The sequence below is a fragment of the Podarcis gaigeae genome (genome assembly GCF_964106915.1).
Source record: "Podarcis gaigeae genome assembly, chromosome: 8".
Lineage (NCBI taxonomy): Eukaryota > Metazoa > Chordata > Lepidosauria > Squamata > Lacertidae > Podarcis > Podarcis gaigeae.
This window is the reverse complement of record NC_139684.1, coordinates 71,278,143-71,300,926: the sequence shown is the minus strand read 5'-3', so window position 1 is coordinate 71,300,926 and position 22,784 is coordinate 71,278,143. Positions and strand designations below refer to the sequence as shown.

General features: G+C 47.0%; 1 protein-coding gene across 3 annotated transcripts in view; it reads right to left on the bottom strand.

The window, feature by feature from the left end:
- ARHGAP33 (Rho GTPase activating protein 33) overlaps positions 1-22,784 on the bottom strand; it is a 54,680-nt gene that overhangs the window by 10,306 nt on the left and 21,590 nt on the right. For 2 of the 3 annotated variants that reach the window (XM_083751029.1, XM_083751031.1), the window contains exons 6-19: positions 22,464-22,556; positions 21,510-21,632; positions 20,170-20,247; positions 19,013-19,079; positions 16,751-16,810; positions 15,576-15,725; positions 14,620-14,722; positions 13,229-13,373; positions 10,387-10,469; positions 10,092-10,199; positions 8,326-8,471; positions 2,286-2,475; positions 1,779-1,924; positions 344-418 (exon numbers count right to left, since the gene is read on the bottom strand). In XM_083751029.1, coding sequence (XP_083607155.1) covers positions 344-418; positions 1,779-1,924; positions 2,286-2,475; positions 8,326-8,471; positions 10,092-10,199; positions 10,387-10,469; positions 13,229-13,373; positions 14,620-14,722; positions 15,576-15,725; positions 16,751-16,810; positions 19,013-19,079; positions 20,170-20,247; positions 21,510-21,632; positions 22,464-22,556 — 1,567 coding nt within the window. The remainder of the gene's footprint in view (positions 1-343; positions 419-1,778; positions 1,925-2,285; positions 2,476-8,325; positions 8,472-10,091; positions 10,200-10,386; positions 10,470-13,228; positions 13,374-14,619; positions 14,723-15,575; positions 15,726-16,750; positions 16,811-19,012; positions 19,080-20,169; positions 20,248-21,509; positions 21,633-22,463; positions 22,557-22,784) is intronic. The other variant, XM_083751030.1, reaches the window with a different exon arrangement.

Below are 22,784 nucleotides of genomic sequence, written 5' to 3'. Positions count from 1 at the left end.
TGGATGCAGCTCCCAGCTGCAAGTCTAAAGGTAGGTTTGTGCAACCTGTTTTTGTAGCAGGGATAGGGAACTCTAGATGTTAATGAACTACAACTCCCATCATCTTTGACCAGTAAGAGCTGGGGCTGCTGGGAGTTGGGTTCCAACAACATCTGGAGGGCCACCACTTCCCCACACCTGTTTCAAAGGCAAAAGTCACCTGGAAGGTTGGCAGTCTATGCAGCTATTATTCTGTCTTATTTACTGAGTTTATATCCTGCACACCCTTTCCTAAGGAGCCCTGGTGGCAGCCGCTGGTGCCCCCACCTCCCCATATGTCCCAGCCTATGAGGTTTCCTCTTACCTGCAATACTGGCCTGTGATGTCAGGGACTCCTCACTCTTGGCTGATCGCAAGGTGACAGTCTCAGGCTGGCCCCCTGAAGCAAGACAGGACAAGGAAGTAGGTTATTAACTGAAAAGGGCCTTATCTCAAGGTCTCAATCTCTCCTCCAATCCTCACCCATGAAACAAACTTTATCCACTCTGGAATAAATATAAAGCCATAGAGGAATGCTAGTTGGAGGACTTCAATTTCAGGTTCCCAGGCAGTATATGTTGTACACCTGGCAAGCACACCACACCTGTGGAATTTATTATCTGGTGCAGAACTGAGCATCTGTGTATCTCAGCTTCTTTTTAAAAACAAAGCAAGTTTCTAGCCCTTAAGAGTGCTGACCGGGGGCTTATCCACACTTCCCTGTTGTTTTGTAATATGTTTTTGCCACTTGCCTAGCAGGGTGGTGCAACAGCCTCACAGCAGTGGAACCACTGCAACTTACCAGGAAGAGTGAAGCAGTGGCAAGGTCTGGGCTGTGTGAACATGCTAGTGGAGCAAACCCAGTGCTGCTACAACTCTGGCCTCACCGCCACTTTGCCCCTCCCAGATTAGAGGAGCCTCTCCTGATTTGCACACTGTCCCGAAAATCCATGGATGAAGAAAGACACTTCCACCCTACAGAGGAGGTGGGGTTGCGGGCTTCACGCCCCCCCCCCACACGATTGGGGGGATTCTCGGCCTTGTCACCTCCTGACCAGCCAATCGGCTGGCTCTGGGGGCATGGCCTGCCCTATTTAAGGCAGGACACAGCCAGGGATCTTCCTCTTTGCCGCCACCAGCTGTTCCGGTTTTTCCCACCCTCCTGCCCTATAAGGTTTTTGTTCCCTGACCTTGCTATGGACCTTGGTTGGTCGCCTTTGAGAAGCCTGGTAGGAATTTTTCCACTTGGCAAATTGGCACCAGCTACTTGGTTTTTCACCTACCTCATAGCAAATCGTCACAACTTTCTTGGTATTGGCGGTTAGGCATTGGTACTGTTCTGTAGATGGAAGAGGGGAGGCAGCACCATCGCCTGCCCCACATATTGAAGGGTAGTCCAATAAAGGATTCTGGGGAGTGTGGCCCTGTCCGAAGCCTGGGGAGGTGGGAGCCTAAGGCATGCCCCAAATCGTTGACCCCGGGGGAGTTCCTAATTGATGTGCATCAGCAGGACTCCCCCTACTGGTGGTTAACCCTTCCCAGACTTCAAGCAGACGGGCTGAAGTTGGATATAGTCGGTTAGGACCAATGCCTAAGCCAATACCAATCATCACCTGTAACCAATAAAGTTGTGGCCTTATTTAGCCCATTAACCTTAATAATTGTGTCGTGTGTCATTATTTCCACTGGGGGGGAAGGGAGGGAGGGGGGGAGGGAACTCGCCATGCAAAGCAACCCACAATCAGGTGTTGGTCTCTCACCTGGCAGAGACTCTCCAAGTCCAAAAAGGTCTCCGAGGCGGTGTGATTTCTTGCGAAACGTGACTGGCGTTTTGCCAATGGCGAAGAAGGCCTTCCAGCTAGGACCTGACGTCTTCCGCAGCCTCCCATTACTTTCTGCCTTTTGCCTGCAGGTGGGAGAGACAGGTCAGGCCGAGGCCACCAGCTCCGGCAGCTAAGCAGTCCGAGCCTGCGCCAGATTGCAGAGAGCCATCCCAGTTGCCTGCTGTCACTGCAGTTACAAAATAAAAAACAACCTACAACCCACTTCCCTCTGAAACATCAGCTCTCGAAGGGTCATTGCACGCAGCAATCTGACAATGGTCTTCACAGTAGCGTAAGAACTGCTTCCCCGGATCAGGGTGAGGTCTATTTACTCCACCATCAACTGGAAAGCAGGGCATCAAAGTGATGTGAACCCCCTTGTTGTTCGCTCCCAGCACCTGATGTTTAGAGGTATACTGCACCTGTACATGGAAGCCCAATTACCTGGTGTCAGGTGAGCTCAACACAGAAGAAAGTTTCCCTTGCCCCTGCAGATCGTTGGATCCCTGCTTAGCCTCTGGCTTGGTAGCCTTGCATAAGGCCTGGGTCCGTGCCTGTGCTTCTTCCAGGGACAGCAAGCGGGTGGAGGGGCAGCTGACCACCTGGGATTTGGGTCGGGGAAGGAAGCAGCGCCCTGTTGGAGGAGACAGGTTGCATGAGTGCAAAGAGGGATATAGCCTCATGGCCCACCGTCCGGACAGGCAGCCAGGCCCACACTTGCCCAACATTAGGAGTGCATGCAGTCATAGGTAAAAGAAAGTACACCCCCTTTGCATTGTGTAGTTTTGCATATCAGGACATCATAGCAATCATTTGTTCCTTAGCAGATCTTAAAGGTAAAGGTAAAGGGACCCCTGACCATTAGGTCCAGTCGTGACCGACTCTGGGGTTGCGGTGCTCATCTCGCTTTATTGGCCAAGGGAGCCGGCGTACAGCTTCCGGGTCATGTGGCCAGCATGACTAAGCCGCTTCTGGCGAACCAGAGCAGCGCACGGAAACGCCGTTTACCTTCCCGCCAGAGCTGTACCTATTTATCTACTTGCACTTTGATGTGCTTTCGAACTACTAGGTTGGCAGGAGCTGGGACCGAGCAACGGCAGCTCACCCCATCGCGCTGATTCGAACTGCCAACCTTCTGATCGGCAAGCCCTAGGCTCTGTGGTTTAACCCACAGCGCCACCCGTGTCCCATTAGCAGGTCTTAATATTAGGTAATTGCAACCTCAGATGAACAACAACACATGACATATGACTCCGTGTCATGATTTATTTAACAGAAATAAAGCCAGGATGAAGAAATCATGTGTGAAAAACTAAGTACACCCTTACTGCTTCCATACGAATTAAGAGGTGAAGTAGCAGGCAGGGGCTGCTAATCAAATGTCCTTGCTTAATTGATCATTAGCTAGTGTGTCCACCTCTATAAAAGCTGAAGTTTTGGCAGTTTGCTGGTCTGGAGCATTCAGGTGTGTTTTAACACAATGCCAAGCAAGAAAGATGACACAATGCTCTTAGATGAGCATCAGTTTGCTACTTTCCCCAGTCTACCACCTAAGACAAGAGGTCCATCTTGTACAATGAAAGGGCCGGCTGCATTTTGCAACTATTTTAAAAACATTTGGTACTTTAAAAAGAGATGCATACATACTACATATAAAACGTGTACATTCCTGCCTGAAAAGAAACCTTTCTTGAATCATTAGAGGAGCGAAACTGGCAGCTGAATCAGCATTCGACTTGCTGACACCTACCCCTGCCATGCAAATTGCAAAACCAGGCTCCTTTGGTAGGTGACAAACCTCCTGGCAGGGCTCTTCAAATATTTGTTTACTTAAAAATTTATAGGCTGCCTTTCTGTCTGAAGGCCCCCAAGGAGCTAACAAATGAAACTAGAGTCAACAATTAAAAAGGCAGCAATAAAAAAAACCAGAAAAGTTATGTTTGCCTTCAGCCTCTGTTCTGCGCATGAATGATTCCCCCACAACTGCCGCCCATCCCAGAGTGGGGGAGCATTTTATTGTTGGAAAAATCTAGGAGCCAGAGAGATAATTTTAGGAGCCAGTTCCCAGGGAGCTGGCCCTCCTTTGTAACCCTGGTGCCAGCTGCCAGCCCATATATATATATATATATATATGCTTTCGTAGATTTTCACGGGTACAGGAATGCAGGTTTTGGTGTCCTCGGGTGTCTTCCCGTGTAAAAGTTGGGGTGTCTAGGCGACGTTTCACCCGAGGACACCAAAACCTGCATTCCTGTACCCGTGAAAATCTACGAAAGCAAATATCTTACCTCTACGGGGAGGAAACCTTCCAGCTGACAAGAACCTACGAGAAACTAGAAGTCCGAAGAGCCACCATCTTATGTGATCTCTTGTTCCTACGCAACTGCCGAGACAACAAATTAATTCCCACATGCTTCCAACTTAAATTCCATTCTAAAACCCCAGCCACCGAAAGGATCCTGAAACGAACTGAACTATCCCTAATCAGAAACGAACTACACAAGAAAAGATACCTACTAGACCAAACCAACAAAGATCTACTCACTCTTCACCTCAAACTCTGTAACAAAATCCACCCTGCACTCTGGGACAAATGCAAACAACTAGCCGTCTGGAGAGCTGAAACGGAGACCTCACATAAGACAGACACACACACCAACAAACTCCACAAACTAGAGAAACGCCAGAAGCCCGGCCACCCTCCACAGCAACCCATGAAACAAACAGTACATAACATATCAGACAGGATCCTCACCACAACTGAAACCAAAGTACTCTCCAAAGGTTTCAACTTTGCAGTCGCCCCGAGACGCATCCCCACGGAAAACATCATATGCGGAGTCGAAGCTAGCCTAACCAAATTCAACCCAGATGAAGCCAATAAAATCAGACTTGAAGTCACCAACATCCTCTGCTCCAGCAAACCACCCAGAAGCAATTTACACAAAGAAGAACAGAAAGCACTCACCAACCTGAGGAAAGACAACAACATAATCATTCTCCCAGCAGACAAAGGTAATGCCACAGTGGTGATGAACACATCGGACTACCAAGCAAAACTATCAAAGCTACTCCAAGATCCTGCCTACAAACCTATAAAAACAGATCCCACCACCTATCTGGAAAAAACCACCAAATCCAAAATAAAAGCCTCTCCTATCAGTGAAGAAATCCAGCTAAGAATCATCCCCAGAGAAAAATCATCCAGATGCCCCAAACTCTACGGCCTCCCCAAGATACACAAAGAAGGAACACCACTCAGACCAATAGTCAGCTCCATAGGCTCACCTCTACAAAATCTCGCTAAATTTCTCGCCAAGCAACTTCAGCCCTATGCAGAATCCATCTCTTCACACGTACCAAACTCCTCCCAGTTCATAGAAACAATAAAGAAGCAAAACCTACATCCTAATGACCTACTTGTGAGCTTCGATGTTGTATCTCTCTTCACACAAGTGCCCATTAATGAAGCCTTGACAGCTATTCAAAACAAATACAATCCCCCCGAATACATCTTGGACCTGACCAACCACTGCCTAACCAACACGTACTTCATCCACAATGGACAAAGATACAAACAGATAGAAGGAGCACCTATGGGATCACCCCTCTCACCGGTCATCGCAAACCTGTACATGGAACACTTTGAAACCAATGCTTTAGACAAGTCAGAACACAAACCCAAACTTTGGCTCAGATATGTTGACGACACCTTTGTAATTTGGCCACACGGGAAGGAAAAACTGGATAGCTTCCTCACACATCTCAACAACTTACACCCCAAAATACAATTCACTATGGAAATAGAAGCCAACAACCAACTTCCCTTCCTTGACGTCCTAATCTACAAAAAACCTGATGGCTCCCTAGGACACACTATCTACCGGAAAAAAACACACACCAACCGCTACTTACATGCACAATCACACCACCACCCTGCACAAATAAACTCCGTAGCCAAGACTCTCATCTCCAGAACCAAACGCCTGGCTGACAAAGACCACTTGACAACTGAGTTACAGAATCTCTCAAATGTGTTAATTGCCAATGGATACCAGCAAAACAGGATTACGAAGCTAATCCAAAAGGAAACACCCCCCAAAAACCAAGACACAGAAGAAAACAATGGCATGGCCCTCCTTCCTTATATCAAGGGCACTACAGATAAAATTAGCAAAATCCTCCATAAACACAATATCAAAACAGCCTTTTGCACCAACCAAAAAATAGCCAATATCCTCAGAAACCCCAAGGATAAAATCCAGTTGGAAAACCAAGGGATCTATGAAATACCCTGCAAAGTCTGCCCAGCCACGTACATTGGACAAACAAACAGACGAATAAATGCACGTATCGCAGAACACAAGAATGCCGTCAAAAAAGAAGAAAAAACTTCCTCTCTTTTCCAACACATGAAAGAAACAGGACACGAAATTAATTTTGCAGATTCCAAATTGCTCTTTAACACGGAACATCACCACAAGAGAATAATCATGGAAGCCATCGAGATAGAGAAACACCCTCACAACATGAACAAGCGTGACGACACATCCCGCTTGCCAGACATCTGGAAATTAGCCCTCCCCACAAAAACTGACACCAGATCCAGAGGCACACAGAACGCCAACACCAATCAACCACACCAGACCCAAACCCAGACCCTCTCCACAGATGAATTACTGACACCATCCAGTAGCCAATCCATGGTGGCACCTCCGGATGCTGCACCCCCCTGCAATCCCTACACAGATCTGGCTGACACAAGCCACAAAACCACAGCTCGCCCCTATACACGAAGCCAAGCCAAAGCACAACTAAGTGCAATACAGCCATCTTCTCAGGAAAACTCTTCACAAAGTTCAAGAGGTCAAGACACAAAGACTTTAGCAACTAATCCACACCTAATTACCCACCTAAGTGGTACTCAGGATATCACTCAAGAAATCACTCAAGGTATCTCTCAAGTAATTAAGGAACAAAAGAAGAAAAGGCACACTAGCCTGGGAACTTCCTCTCTGCCCAGAACATTGGAGGCTAGACACCACACCCCCTCTACAGTATTTATAGGAACTCAAACATTGAGATCCCGCTCTGTTCCAGTAACAAGAAGCCGAAAGCACCAGCCTGAAGATGACGAGTGAGACCTCGTCGAAACGTCGCCTAGACACCCCAACTTTTACACGGGAAGACACCCGAGGACACCAAAACCTGCATATATATATATATATATATATATATATGCAGGTTTTGGTGTCCTCGGGTGTCTTCCCGTGTAAAAGTTGGGGTGTCTAGGCGACGTTTCGCCTAGACACCCCAACTTTTACACGGGAAGACACCCGAGGACACCAAAACCTGCATTCCTGTACCCGTGAAAATCTACGAAAGCATATATATATATATATATATATATATATATATATATATATATATTCAGATCCTGAATTTTTGCACCCTTGAATATAATGAAAAGCTCAAATTGGAACTCCCACAATGTTATGCCAGACCTCATGGTGAACAAGAACGAAATGCTTTCAAGAATCCCAGTAACATCCCATATCATCCCATAACTCTAAGCTCAGTGGTGAAAGCAGAAGCAGTTTTCAACCCAGAGCTATCCCGAATGTCCTCTGTATCCGTTCATTTCTACTTAATTTCACTTCTGCCAACAATCAGATGAATTATACCCTGCAAACTAGGGAGGCCCCATAAGAAAGAACACAGGACCTTGCCCTATAATGAGTCACATCACTGGTCCATCTAGCTCCGTTTTGTCTACACTGACTGGCAGCCACTCTTCAAAGTGGTATGAAAGTGCTTTAAATGTTGGTGCGGACGGGGCCTCTTCATCAAGGAAAAGCGGTGACAGCTCCTTGCCTGGGAATAGATTAGGGAACAGTGGCGAAGGGGAACAGGGCTCCATTGACCATACAAATCCAAGCAACCTGAACTGTCATGGTTTCCGAGCACAATTCAAAGTGTTGGTGCTGACCTTTAAAACCCTAAATGGCCTCGGTCCAGTGTATCTGAAGGAGCGTCTCCTCCCCCATCGTTCTGCCCGGACACTGAGGTCCAGCTCCGAGGGCCTTCTGGCGGTTCCCTCACTGCGAGAAGCCAAGTTACAGGGAACCAGGCAGAGGGCCTTCTCGGTAGTGGCGCCCGCCCTGTGGAATCCCCTCCCATCAGATGTCAAAGCGATAAACAACTACCTGACATTCAGAAGACATCTGAAGGCAGCCCTGTTCAGGGAAGTTTTTAATATGTGACATTTTAGTGTATTTCTCATCTCTGTTGGAAGCCGCCCAGAGTGGCTGGGGAAACCCAGCCAGATGGGCGGGGTACAAATAATAAATTATTATTATTATTATTATTATTATTCCTTCAAGAATTCTGGAGCAAGCAAGCAATTCCGTGACAATGAGGCAGAGGGATTTCTTAACAGATTTCATAGCAGCCTCAGAAAAACGTCCCCTTTGGCGCGAGCTACCTGCGCTGTCCTTTCCGACGGAGGTGAAAGTGTCGCTGAAGAGCACCTGAACATTGTTGAGGAGGAATTCGACCACGAGGGACTGGACTCGGACTTCCTGGAAGGCATCGGCACCACACTGTGCGACAACCTCCAGAGCCATCGACCTGCCGTAAAAAGCAGCGAGGGGGAGGGATTACTAGAGAGCCGTGTTTTCCTGTAAGATGGGCCTGGGGAGGGGACAAGCACGTGCTCACAGCCCCAGAATATCATCGTTGAAAGCCCAGAGGGCACAGTCCCTCGGTAACATGGCTGAGAAGGGCCAGACCCACAAAGCAGCATGATAGAAGCGCATGTGGAATGTGGAAAGGGCCCCATGAGGAGGAGGCTGGTGTTGGAGGGAAACCCCAGGGAACCGTGGGTAAGTGATGGGGAGGTGTCAAGATCAGGAGCTAAATGGGAAGGTAGAATAAATGCTAGTAAAAGCTCAGGTGGAGTATTGGATGAAGCTCTCAAGCAAGGATGGTTAATCATTTCCAGGCCGAGGCCTGCATTGCTCAACTCTCTGAAGGCCAGAGGGGGTGCAGGGAAGGATTAACAGTGCACACACACTGAGTGGTGCTATCTCAAAGCCCAGTAAGCAAGGCGCTGGGCTTTGGGAAGGAGGCATGAGGCCCTGACAGGGTCCTAGAGTCCTCCCATCTTCTTCCCAAAGCCTACTTAGCTCTTTCCCAGCTTTAGGAAAGACGTGGAAAGCTCTAGGACCCTGCCAGAGCCCTCACATCTCCTTCCCAAGGCCAGGGGCCTCCTTACCTGCCTTTGGGAAGTCAGCGTGAGGACTGGGGCTGGGGGGGAGGGCGCCAAATGTTGGCCTTGCACAGGGTGTCATCGTACCCAAGTATGGTGGGTGTGGCTGAATTGTGGAAGCGGGTAGCCTTGAGGCACCACCAAAAAAAAGTCCTTTTGGCATGATGGCATCACAGCAGGGACCCACAGGAGCAGTGAAAAGGATGACAGCATTTTTATTTATTTTTTGCAAGGGAGGAGAGTCATGGGGGAACTGATACAGCCTGCCCACTAGCCATCTTTGAGCTAGAGGCCCTAAACAGGAATGCCTAGGTAGGGCCCCACAACAATCCCTTGAAGGTAGGGGTGGGGAACCTGACAACCACTTTCCCTGGGGGGAAAGGGTTGGGGAGCCCATTCAGGTGGTGGGCAAGGTCAAGACATACCTCCTTCTTACACACACACCCCTTAGCCCTGAGTCATAGCTCCGTAGGTAGAACATGAGACTCTTCCTCTCAGGGCTGTGGGTTTGATCCCCACATTGGGCAAAAGATTCCTGCACTGCAGGGAGGGAGACTAGAGGACTCTCCAGGTCCCTTCCAGCTCTATAATTCTAAGATTCACAAACAAGCACACACACACACACACACACACACACACACACACACCACCAATCTCACACATTCTAAGACCTGAGCCAGAGTGCCAGAATATGCTAGGGACGAAATGGGGGAATTTGAGAGGAGCTTAAGAGCTGTAGATTCTTATCCCTCAGGGCTGAGTGCAGGAAGGGTCGACTTCATGCCCCAGAGAGTTATGGGTAAGGGCTTGTGTTAGTACAGGGGAAATGCTGCGGGAACAATGGAGAGAGGATTCAAAGAGCGCTGCAGGCAAGAGCTGGAGAAGGTGCAAGGCGGAGGAGCATCGTGGCAACACAGGGAAGGCACGGGGCAGGTTGGGGTGGGGGTGCCAGTGCAGGGCCATTGATCTGGGCGTCTCACCGCAGCAGGTTGGGTGCCCAAACGATGGCTAGGTTGCGGATATGCATGCTGGTGTTTTGACTGTGCATAGCCATGCGGGCCAGGTGCCGCAGCAGGAATTCCAGGGTCCTGTTGGGACAGAGCAGAAGCTGCTACAGCTAGACAGTCCACTTCGGCGGACCGCCAGCCCCCTCGCAAACCCCGCCCTCAACACCATTCCGCCGCCCCCCTGGCAAGGGCTCTTGCATTCACCCTCCCTCCCCTTGCTGGGAGAGCCACCTCGGGCACCGTGTTTGCTGCCTCAAGCAACGCCTACCTATAGTGCGGTGGGGGCAGCTGCTGAATGACGTCGTGCACTCGCACCAAGCGATCCTCGTTCCCAGAAACAGACACGGCCTCCTGCGACGACAGGGTGGGGGTAAAGCAGAGGGAAGGAGTCAGTGTGGTCACCAGGCCTCTTGTGGAACGGTAGGGCTGTGAACAGCTCCCCCTAAGCTGGTGATTTGGACCAGCCCTGATCCCATCCAGGGCTGACCTATATCGGTTTGGAGTCCAACCGGATCCAGTGCTCAGCCCTGTGGAGAAGGACTGGGAGAGTTCGCTTCCAGGCCCGATTCAAGGTGTTCACATTAGTTTTTGAAACCCTAAATGACAAAAGCCCCAAATCTCTGAAAGACCACTTCTATCCCTACTGACCCTCTCGAGTGTTAAGATCAGCAGAGGGGACCCTCTGGGTGGTTCCACCACCTTGGGAAATGTGGGGGATGGTGGTCTAGGAGAGAGCATTCTCTGCAGCAAGCCCTAAATTGTGGAACTCCCTCCCCAAAGAGGTGCATCTGGCAGTTTCATTGCACAGCCTCTGCCATATTCTGAACAGCATTATTTATTAAATTTGCATGCCGTCCTCCATCCAAAGATCACAGGGGAATTCACAACCTTAAAAACGTACCTCTTTACTCTGGCCTTTGACAATTAAGGTATTTTGTTTTGAGGAAGGCCACCTCTTTTACTAAATTCCTAATATTCTCTTCCATCTGGAATGCTTTTACTTGTCTTACAACTAACACTGTTATGGCATCAGGTGATTGACAGGTGGCCCTAATAAGGACCCTGGCCCAGCAAGTTGAAAAGCTTTCCCAACCCAGATCAAAATGTTTCCTCTAGCATTTGACCAAAATCGAACCTCCTGCCACTTAAGCCATCAACTTAAGCCTGTCGACTTTTCCCTTTTCTTGCGAGGAATCCTATTCGGAATAAGGGAATTTCCCTTTAAAAAAGGGAAACGTTGTCAGCTATGACATAAGCATGTGCGATTAAGACCTGCCCTCTGGGGCAACATAGAAGAAATCTTTGCCCTCTTCAATGTGACAGCCCTTGGGTATTTGAAGAGTAAACAGAACAATCTTTTTTGGAGAGGAAGGGGAAAGCGTGGAGGCTGTTGAAAGGCCATGAACAGGAGCAAAACAGAGCAGGGTGATATGGAAAAAGAAATGAATTACAAAGCAGATTTTGGAGCGCGGGGAACAAATCCTTCCATTCTCATTTCATTGTTATTATGAACAGGGATACTGTTTATGTAGTTAACCTATTTTAATGGTAATAATTTTGCAATGTTTTTATTGCACTTATTATCTCTCTCTGTGTATATTTATATATGTTTATCTGCTGTAAATTGCTTCGAGATCTACAGAAACAACCTTTAAAAAGAAGGACCTAGCAGTTGTCCATGATTCAAGTGCTTCTGCACTCTTTGGCCAGAAGACTGGATGATGGGAACAACTTTACTTCTTAGCGGACAACTGCATGTTTTTCCTTATATTTTCCCCAAGTAATAGGGGAAGAGCCTTGCTTGTCGTTATTAAAATGAAAGCTAAGAATTCAGGAAAGGGGGCTGAAACATCCCTGGGGTGGGCTTAGCGACACCACCAATCCCTTCTGCTCCAGCTTTCAATTGACTGCGAAGGTGAAGTCATGCCTCTGAAGACCCCAGCTCATATTTATCACTACCCATGCCTGGATGTTGCCCCTCAAAGTATCACAAATACAAGCCAAAAGGAATTTAAAAGGAAGGCAGGGGAGAGGAAGGGGGAGGCAGGGTTAACCAAGCCTGAAATAGGCCAGCACGAAGAGCAGGTGATTCAAAAGAATAAGGAAGTCGAGAGAAATTGCTGCACGTATTATTGTGTAGGCAGCAACGTTGGCGGGCGATGTAATTGTACTCCACTGCTCCACCCCCTCTTCTTCTTCTTTTGTTCCATGACTCCAATTTTTATTGTTTAGCCCTGGGAACACACACACAGAGTTGGCACGGCCAACTCTCACTTGACAGTTTGAGCACACAACAGCTGCCGTTTCTGAGACACTGGGACGCCCACGGAAACTCACCTGGCACATAGGGCCAGGAAAGGGAAAGGGGAGGGGTCATTGGCACAAACTGTGCTCACTTTACTGTTTCTAGTACAATGGAACCTCAGTTTTCGAGTGTCTCGGAAATCAAAGGTTTTGGCTTTTGAATGCCAAAAACCAGGAAGTAAATGCTTCCAGTTTTGAACGCTTTTCGGAAGCCGAATGTGTCACGCAGCTACCCTATTGAGTTTTTCGGAAGGAAATGATTCTGGAAATGTGGGCTTCGGTTTTTGAACATTTCAGAAGTGGAATGGTTCTTCTGAAACAGATTACGTTTGAAAACCGAGGTTCCGCTGTATGCTCATGCATTGCCCTGAGGACTATATTGCACAAAGCAACGTATAAACGGAATGATAATAATGCACACAGGCAGCTCGGAGTCCTGCTCTGGACTCCCCTCCCAACTGTGGTGTGGCGGATGCATATGAGAAGCAAGGTCATTTCAGATGTGGTCCAAAGCCCACCTGAACCCACCTTGGATTTCATTCTGCTACCTAGTAACAACAATGGGTGGTAGCTATCTCAAATATATTCAGAGCAGTGGCTGTGCAGCCATCTGTTGTGGACATTCTAGTTCTGAATTTCTAGCTCTCTCGATTTCCTGCATTGAGCAGGGGTTAGGCTAGACGGCCTGCATAAACCACTCCAACTCTATGATTTCTTAAAGGGGTAGCTGAGGAATGGTAGAGGCGGCAGCAGTGACCGAAAGCTGAGTGGGTGGGAGACTTCTCCCGGCGGTCTGCAAGACTCACAGCAAACTTGTTGTAGAGTTGGTAGGTGAGCAGCGGATTTGGCAACTCCCGGAAGTACAGCTTGCAAAGAGAGCTGACAGAGTGGATGTCTTGTAAGTAGACGTCCCTGGAGAGCTCGGGCACTCGCTCACTGTCAAACTCGTGCCTGAGGAGATAGGAAGCCGCGGGAAGAGAGAAATTACACAAAGCAGGACAAATTGCACAGTGACCCACAGCCAGGCAACCTTTCGCTTGGCCTACTTAGGGCCAAACATGATGTGACGAGGCAGCTTTCTGCATGTCTGCCCAAAGGGGTGACTCTATTCTATACATGAAAAGACGTGGGTAGGGGAGAGGACTGAAACCTTTGTTCCTTGCCTTACCACAATGCTCTCTGATGCTTTAAACTTTTCTCCCAGTTCCAAACCCCAGATCGCGGCACTGATTTATTTAATTTCTATTTCAGCCGAAATCTTCCAGCCGCTTAGAGATCCCAACAGAAAGGAATCAATGCAAGACAATGAAAACCCTGCATTCAAAACACCTAACAATGCTATTACTGCTGCTACTAATTAATAAGAATTCCATATATTAAGTAGTGGGATTAAATAAATATCTCTGTACAGCATGTGTGAGTAAAACAACTAGGAACCTCAAAAAGAAATCATATGGAAAACACTGAATTCTTAGAATGGTAATTACTATGTATTATATATATATATAATCTCAGAAATATTATAAGCAGCACATAAAGCACTAGGAGTAAGTGTCATAAATTGATATGTCACTGTGTCAAGGCTGAGCAAGGCTAGAACTGGGAACCCTTGACTCTAAATACCAGCAATGAGAGACCCAGGGCCTCTGGGTCTCTTTATGGTTGGAATGCATCCCCGAGCTGTGGTAACAATTGCTTTCCTGGGTGGAGAAAGGTGTGTGTGCATAGGAAGCAGACTTTTACATGGCGGGAATGCAGCCTAATCTGCAAAGGTTTGCTCCGCCCACTTTCACATTCTACCCTGCCCATCAGTGACCCATAGTCCATGGAAAGTTGCCTACGAGGTGCTACGGACACCAGGCTGAAAAATATTTCCCTATCCCTCTTGTATGCAGCTGTCCCATGTGGTGAACCACTTCCTGTTTGGGGCGGAACTTTGCCCGAACAACCAGTCTCGGCTCCTGTGCCACAAGGCAGAGGGTTCACTTCCTTCCTCCTCCTCCTCCTCCTCCTCCTCCTCCTCCGCCATATGCTCCTTTTCATGTACAGGATAGACCCTCCTTCATTTGGGAGTAAGATAGATGTGGCCATCATATCCCGTCTAATTTGGTTGTTAAACCCCACCTTTGCCTATAGGACTTTCTGTGCTAAACGAGGACCCGGCCCACAACCCCTGCTCCTCCTGACCAGGGCTCACCGCAACCGTTGGATGTTGGAGGACACTCCAGAGAGACGGTAGATGCCATCCACAATGCCATGCTTCTCGATGAAATCAGAGCAGGACCGTAGTACCTGGGGGACTGGCATAACAAAGAGCATATCTAATAACAATATAATATAACAATCATCTTTAAAACAATCACATAAGGTAGGGCCAGTGCGATGGCTAGTTGTCCCCGTGGGTCAACATGTTAAATTGGTTTATTTTATTTTTTCTCATAGAGGTCGAGCTCTGGCCACAAGCACTCATAAAGGACCAGGGAAATGAAAGTGGTAAGCCACAAAGCTGCAAAAAATCTTTTAATGTTGGCAGCATGATTGATCTGAGTGCATCTCTAGTGAAGAATGAGTTAGCAGCCAAACCTAACAGATGCATATTTTTGCTAGTTAGCATGAGAAGGGGCGAAGTCCACAGAGCTGTGTGGCTGGGCAGATACTCAGACCATAGAAATACAATAGCTAGAGAGGATTCTGTGTGATGTCATTTCCCCTCCTCTTAGCTCTGTTCAGCCCACACATGTGGGCACCTGGAAGGATAAAGCAATTTATATATCCACTCCTACCTGTTAAAACCCATCCCACAGAATGCTCTTCAGTCGGTGGACATACTAGGGACAGAAATCAAACCAGGAGTCCTGACACAGTTTGAGGAGAACCCTCAGCCATACAGGCCACTTCCACCCCTTCCAACGCTGCAGAGGAGAGCCAGGTGTGGTGTGGCAGTTAGCGTGTTGGACTAAGGCCTGGCAGACCACAGTTCAACCACCACCTAGCCATGAAGCTCACTGGGTGATCTTGGACCATTCACTCTCCCTTAGCCTAACCAACCTGACAGGGTTGTTGTTGCTGAGATTAAATGGACTGTGTGTTGTTTTCCTAGTAGCAGATGAGGCCGCACTATCGGTAACAGGAAGGATCTGTGGGCAAAATTACCATCGTTGCCTGAGTTCTTGAGGTGTTCGCCCAAATCGCAGCCAAACACCCTCTCTCGGAGGATCCCACGCTGCTTCAGGCGCTGCTTGCTGGGCCTGGACTTCATAAAGGTGCGAAGGAATCCAATGAGCTTGCCATGCTTCTTGGACACTGGAACAGAATGAAAGAGAGAGGGTTGGGGCCCTTCTCCAAGCCACTGCATGCGGGCTGCATCATAAAGCCCAAGAAGACAGCAAAGATGCTACTTTGTTGTAGGGTGGTAAACGTCTGACAATCCCCAAGAAAATCACCCTCCCCAAGCTGCTGCTTGCTGCAGGAAGCTGGTATTGCAGTCAATAATACACCACCAGAGAGCCCACCGGGTGCTGCTGGACTATGGGCTCCCATCAGCCCCCTGCCAGCATGGCCAATAGTCAGGGATGCTGGGAGTTGCGGCACAACACCATCTAGAGAACCGCAGGCCCCCCCCACACACACACATTTGCCACAATACTTTTTCTTCCAGGAGAGAGGGCAATCTTGGCGAGGACTTTCATCAAGAACACGGGGGGGGGGGGGGCTGAAGCACACAGCCACTTATGCCATGGACTGAGATCTGGGGTCTCCTAAAGTTGCTATTTAAAACACATTCATGCGGGCAGATTCAAGAATGAATTTAATGTAATGTATGCTTAAGTCTAAGGGATGCGGATGGTGCTGTGGGTTAAACCACAGAGCCTAGGGCTTGCTGATCAGAAGGTTGGCGGTTCGAATCCCCGCGACGGGGTGAGCTCCCGTTGTTCGGTCCCAGCAGTTCGAAAGCACGTCAAAGTGCAAGTAGATAAATAGGTACCGCTCCAGTGGGAAGGTAAACGGCGTTTCCGTGCGCTGGCTTAGTCATGACCCGGAAGCTGTACGCCAGCTCCCTCGGCCAATAAAGCGAGATGAGCGCACACAACCCCAGAGTCGGCCACGATGGGACCTAATGGTCAGGGGTCCCTTTACCTTTACATTATGCTTAAGTCTGGTTTGGTCCAAGATGTTCAGCTGCCTGAGGCGAAGGACAAGATGGTGCCTTCTTCTGATTCCACATCCAGAATCTGACAGACTGGACACTGGACATTGGCAGAAAGACACCAGGGGCAAGAAGGCTAGTTTAGGGGGTGCTGAGCAGGCCACATTGGGCCGTGTCTCACCTGAAGTTGGAGAGAGGAGGCCTGGGGGCCCGGGGATGCCACAGCTCATCCCTTCTGCATCTGCACAGGAAGAAACACAGAGCATGAAAGGCCAGGAAAGATTAAGAATTCGGTAGCTCAAAGCTACTGGCATAAGTTGCTGTCCCACACTTCACCTCATTAAAACAGAGTTATTTTCTAGGGCTGGTGACAATCTTACATAAACGCCATCTCTTTTCAAACCACTGCAATCCCTGAAGCAAACACATCAAATCAGAACAGCACAAGGGCATGAGGGGAAGATGCAGTAATTTTTTTTGGACACACAAAATGGGTGCCATAAACCTCCCCTCTCCCCCCCTTCCAGTCCTTGTCATTTAGTCACCTGGGGCATTTCCCATCCCTTTAGCACTCTTAACTTGTGAATCAATGTCTTCGCCAGGGCTACTCTCCATCGTCTGCTGTGTCATTTCTCAGCTGCGGCCTACTTCTGAGAGCTGCCCTGATAGATTTCTAGGCTGCCCACCAAAAAAACTCGGTATAAAATAAAATTAATTGCCTCTTATTTTTGAAAGCTTCACACAGTAACCCAACTCACATCCTAATGGGGAAAGCTAACACAGGAAATGAAGGCGTGGGGAGTCTAATTGCTGAGAAATGATGGTTGGTAGAGATCATGGTTGAGGAAGTCAATGGTTGCAGTGGCTGTGTGAAATAGATGGCAGGTGAAACTGGGTGAGTGTTTATGAATAATATGTGTTATGTTGGTCAAAAGTTTACATTATACTGCCTCATAATATTCTCTGACTTTATGTGTATTGATATTGTTTATGTGTATGTTTTATTTTTATGTAAATCATTTGACATCATTTACTATTTATGTAATTTTATCTACTATAAACTGCTTTGAGATCTTTGGATAGTAAACCATCCATGAATGGAAATAAGAAATAATAAGAAACAGAAGGACACAAACAGTAACACCAGACTAGGAATGGGGGATAAATTTGTTTGGTCTGCATTAAATTCATGCTCCCCAAACTAATACATAAGCTGAAACCTCAGTCGAAATCCACACTTCTCCAAATTTTGCGATGCTGCTCTCCAACCAAACAATGTCCAGAAGTGCATACATTTGTGAAAACAGTATACAAATGGCATTCTGCTAAAGGTTCTCAAACTCTTTTTCTCTAGGCCACACCTAAAACTTTGCTTGCAGCACACCAATTTTTTTATTGATAGGAAATACATTGGAAAACAAATAGATCACAATTATGATTGTTCTCTTTTACCACTTGATGTTCTTGCTCTCATTTTGAAAAGGTATCTATCCATATTCTAAAAATAAAAAAATGACACTACACTGAAATGTTTCTTTGATTGACCTCAAATCTTCCTGCCACATTTGCCACCCTCTCCTGCCACACCCTTTGAGAGCCACTGAGTTAAGCAGAAATTGCTTGCAAAAATGTACATACAAGGTAAAATTATGTACCAAATTGCACATATTAAAAGATAACGGGCGAAAAAAGTGAATCAACATATGGGGTGATCAGTTGACTGAGGATGATGGAAGTTGTAGTCCAAAACATCTTCAGGGCACCAAATTAATAAAGGCTGCTATAGACACACACTGCCCAGCTCTTGTCAGCCAAGTGTTCCAAACAACTTACGACTGCAACCTAGATACATTATGCAAATTAAACAAATTTGCATTTGTCTTGCATAATTTATGCCCATTTTTGCACTTGCATAGTTTGATTGATTTGGATAGTCAGTGTGATGGATGTTGGTCTTAGATTGTGGAGACCCAGGTTCAAATCCCCAGGCCATGCAGCTGCCTAGGTGGCCCTGGGCCAGTTGCTTTTGCTTAGCCTAACATGTCACAGTATTTCTGTGACAGGAAAAATTATACAACCCCCTTAGCTCTGGTACAATAAAAAGGAGAGCTAGACTGGAGAATCAGAGCACGCGCACAGCTTCTGGAACATTTGTGCAGAGCCGGTCCTAACATTAGGCACAGTAAGGCAGTCGCCTCAGGCGGCTAATTTTAGGTGTCATGAAAGAGCTAGGCATCTGAAAGAGCACAGTGTTACCCTCCTGCACACAGAAAGACACAAGTGTTCCAGGGTTGTTTCCAGTAATACCAATAAATATACGAAGTGATTGAAAATGTATTTGCTGGAAATGGGGGTCATTATGTTTCTGCAGCAAGCCGAATTGTAGATCTAGGAGAATCAGCATATGTGGTAGAACAGAGCAAGTCAAGGAGGATGTGCTCACCTGTTTTGAGTCCTGGGCTGGGGCGCTCTGAGAACAGCTCCACACACTCGCTGGGGAAGAACCCCACCTGGGAAAGAGGCAGACAAGGAAGAGTTCAACAGACTGACAAAGCAAAATATGCCTCCTTAAGAAAAACAACCAGGCCTTCCTCTGGCTTAGGAACTTGTTAAACCCTACCTCAGTTATTTATGCCCATCACAAGTGAATGTGGCAAACAGGCCATTAACAAAAATTCTGATGCAATCAATTCATCTATACTGGTTATGGATTAACCAGTATAGGCATAAAGCTGTCAAGACAGGTGACATTGGCTAAATTCATGCACTTGGCACACTAGGTGCCTGGAATTGTGATGGAGGGAGTGGGGCTGACTGAGGCAAGCTACTGAGAGTCACGTTTCTCTCAAGCCAAGTTGCAAGAGGCCTCTCTGCCGACTTAACAGGGTGCTAAAATGATACTGACCGAAAAGGCATTGGTATTTGTTTTGAAAGGAATATCTGGTTTTTAAAAAAAATAAAAAATAAGCAGAATTGTGCAGATATTTTAAGAAAATTTGTGAAAAGGCATTTTGGAGCAAACTAAAATATCAGTTTTTTTGTTTTTTAAAAAAATGGGTGTGCTGATAAAACAGAGCTGAGCAGAAAATTAACAGTGAACCAGTGCCAGAAAAAGCTTGTCAGCTGATACATTGCAGCCTACATATACCCAAATGACGTCTCTTCAGAAAGACAGGAGAGTGGCACTATGATTCACCAAATATTGCTGGACTATAGCTCCCATCATCCCCGATTGCTGGCCATGCTGGCTAGGCCTGATGGGAGCTGGAGTCCAATTCTCTGAAAGCCTGCCACTATTTCAGCTCACTTGTTTAAATCAAGGTGGGGGACAGCTCCACCCCAGTCAGGGCTGCACACCAGCAATGAGTGCAAGCCAAGAAAAAAAATGGGTGAGGCCTAAACCACCACACACTCATACCCCTGTCCAGTCACACACACACACACACACACACACACACACACACACACACACTTTCATTCACTCCCACCCACCCACCCAAATTTCTCTTTAATACAATGTGGCCGTCTAAGACATAGTGCTGATCCTATGCTTCAATATATCGCCCCTAATGCAATGTGTCTTCCTTCCTGAATCCCAACCTGGAATCCATGCTTTCCCCGCCACCAGCTCCTGTCCTCCTTGGGGGGCATATCAATCACGGAGATGATGTCTCCAACCTGTGCCAAACAAATTAACAAAACAACAACAATCCTATATTAGTGCATGGACCATGGTGGGCAATCTCCAGTGTTAGCCGTGCTGAAAAGCCGTGCTGAATCTACTAGATTTAAGTACCTCAGAGTAGACTCAATGATTTTGGTAGGTCTACTCTGACTACGAGGAATGCCCAGAGCCTTTATGGGACTTGTTCCAGTCTGTCAGAGTCTGGGTTAAAAGGTATGTACTTCATATGAAGGTGATTAATATATGTAGGGTTGCCTCCAACTAAGTTCTACTTAGAATAGACCCACTGGAATTAATGGATCTAAGTTCACCATGTCCATTAATTTCAACGAGCCCATTCTGAGTAGGACTCACACTGGACACAACCTTTAGTAGTTACATTTTAAATTGGGCTATTTCTGAAGTACCTCATATATATTACCACATTTTATCAATCTTTTATACATGTCTACCCAGAAGAAAGTCCCACTGTATCCCATTTGTGAAACAGAGAAAACATGCAGAATTGATCTATGCTGACAAACAACAGCTGATGTTTGTCTCCAAGGAATCCCTGGCGTTCCTCAGTAGATCAGTGAGAAAAAGGTTATCCCCCACCATGACAGGACATTCCTTGGAATGTGCTGCCACAGATGGGTTCTAGACATGCCCTGGGGTACACTTGGTTCACACAAGATGACAGTGAGGCCCTAGCAAGGTGGAGTTCCACAGGAAACAAGATGGAACCCAAGGTTTTGCCCCAGAATCCTTTGCGGTATACAAGGTACTCCACCACAGATACAGAGGGTTCCTTGGCAGACAAGTCAATGTGAAAAGAGTTCTTCAAAGATTTGGAAACCACAGTGAGGGGGGCTGTAAATATTTTCAGGAAACAAAAAGACAGCTGTTTTGTTGATTATTGTTTCTTTCTGGTTTTAAATTCATGGCATGGAAGCCAATGTTAGTCAGGGTAGGCCCACTGAATTTAATGGAGATGATGAACGTAATCCCATTGATTTCAGTGAGTCTATTCTGAGTCAGCTGAACACAACCGATGCTAGTTTGTCTGTGACTGTTGTATACCTGGAAGCTGTCATGGTTTATCCCACCCCCCAAAAAAATCAGTTTTAATAAATCTTCCCTGGGGGAGAGGAACTCTCTGTGCTCCCAAGCAGCACCCTAGCTGGGAAAAGAGATTGAAAAGGTATTGCATTGCAGGTCTACCGACAAGATAAAAGCCACCCAGAAGTAACATGAACTACAAAGTAGTGCTCACCTCAAAGGAGAGCTCGTCGGATGCCTGCGCCGTGTAGCGTTTTACCACATGGGCAGCTGCAATGGCAGGAACATTGATAGAAGCTTCCTCATTGACCAGCAGTCGGTTGCCATGGTTATCAATCTGAAATAAAGGGCAGGGGGAGAATACAAGTGAAGTGGGTGAAGCCTTGGAATGTTCTGTGGGTGTCATCCAGAGATGCAGGTGTTAAGAAAATTCCATCAGAAACTGAAATAAGAGCAAAAATTCCCACGCTTTGCATGTTCGTCAGAGGTCAGGAACAGAAATCACATGAGCAAATGCAAGCAGCATTCAGTACTGTACTGTTGTGCTTCTAGTCTGCAAATGTTATGTAAATCGCTATAATATTTGCTGAAATGTTTTTGTCATTTCCCTTCCACTGAAATCAATTGCTTTATTTAATTACACACGTTTCAGCCGCAGCGGATAGCAAGATGAATAGCGTAGGTTTTAGCAGAAGTCAAACTGTAGCGGAACAGAAACAGCACTGATTGTGACGGACCGAGGACTGGATGAAAATCGTTACCTCCTTACACCCCTAATCCCAACATACAGTAACTAGGTCACACCACATGGGGCTTCCATCTCATTTTCAGCTAGATTTCCAAAACAGGCAGAAATGGGGATCTGTGGAGCCCTTGAAAGCAAGATTAACATTTCTAGCACCCTGGCAGCGTCAGTGGTTTACTCTGTGCAGTAATATTACCTACTTAACTTTTATGCAGAACATTCCAAATGTCTCAGGCATTTCACATATATTGTTTAAGACTTGCATTTATCTGCTTAAAACACACACACACAATTATATTGTACAGTGCTTCATCAGATCCTATATGAGAAATTAAAACAAAAAGAAATACACAAAGCATATTTCAGCTTGCAAATGATACAGCTGCATCATCCACCACCACAGCTACCCTCACTGTTCCTCACCTCCATCCAGGTGAGGACCGGTCCACAGTTGATGTTGCTGTCCACAATAGCTGACAGTTTCTCCAGGTACTGTGAAAGCATGGGCACCAGCAGCTGGCAAAGGAGAGAGAAAACATAAGGTGTCACTGGCATATCAGCTCCCTGATTCAGTGTCAACGGAAGCCGACAACTACTTGAGAAGAGATGGTATGAAGATGGGAACTTAGGAAGCACCAAAGTCTGGAAGTCTTTGGCAATGCTGTCTCTGAGCATGTGCAGAGTGCTTATGACACAGTAACTTGCAGCAGGTCCCCCACCTAATAGGTATGGTAGGGGTAGTTT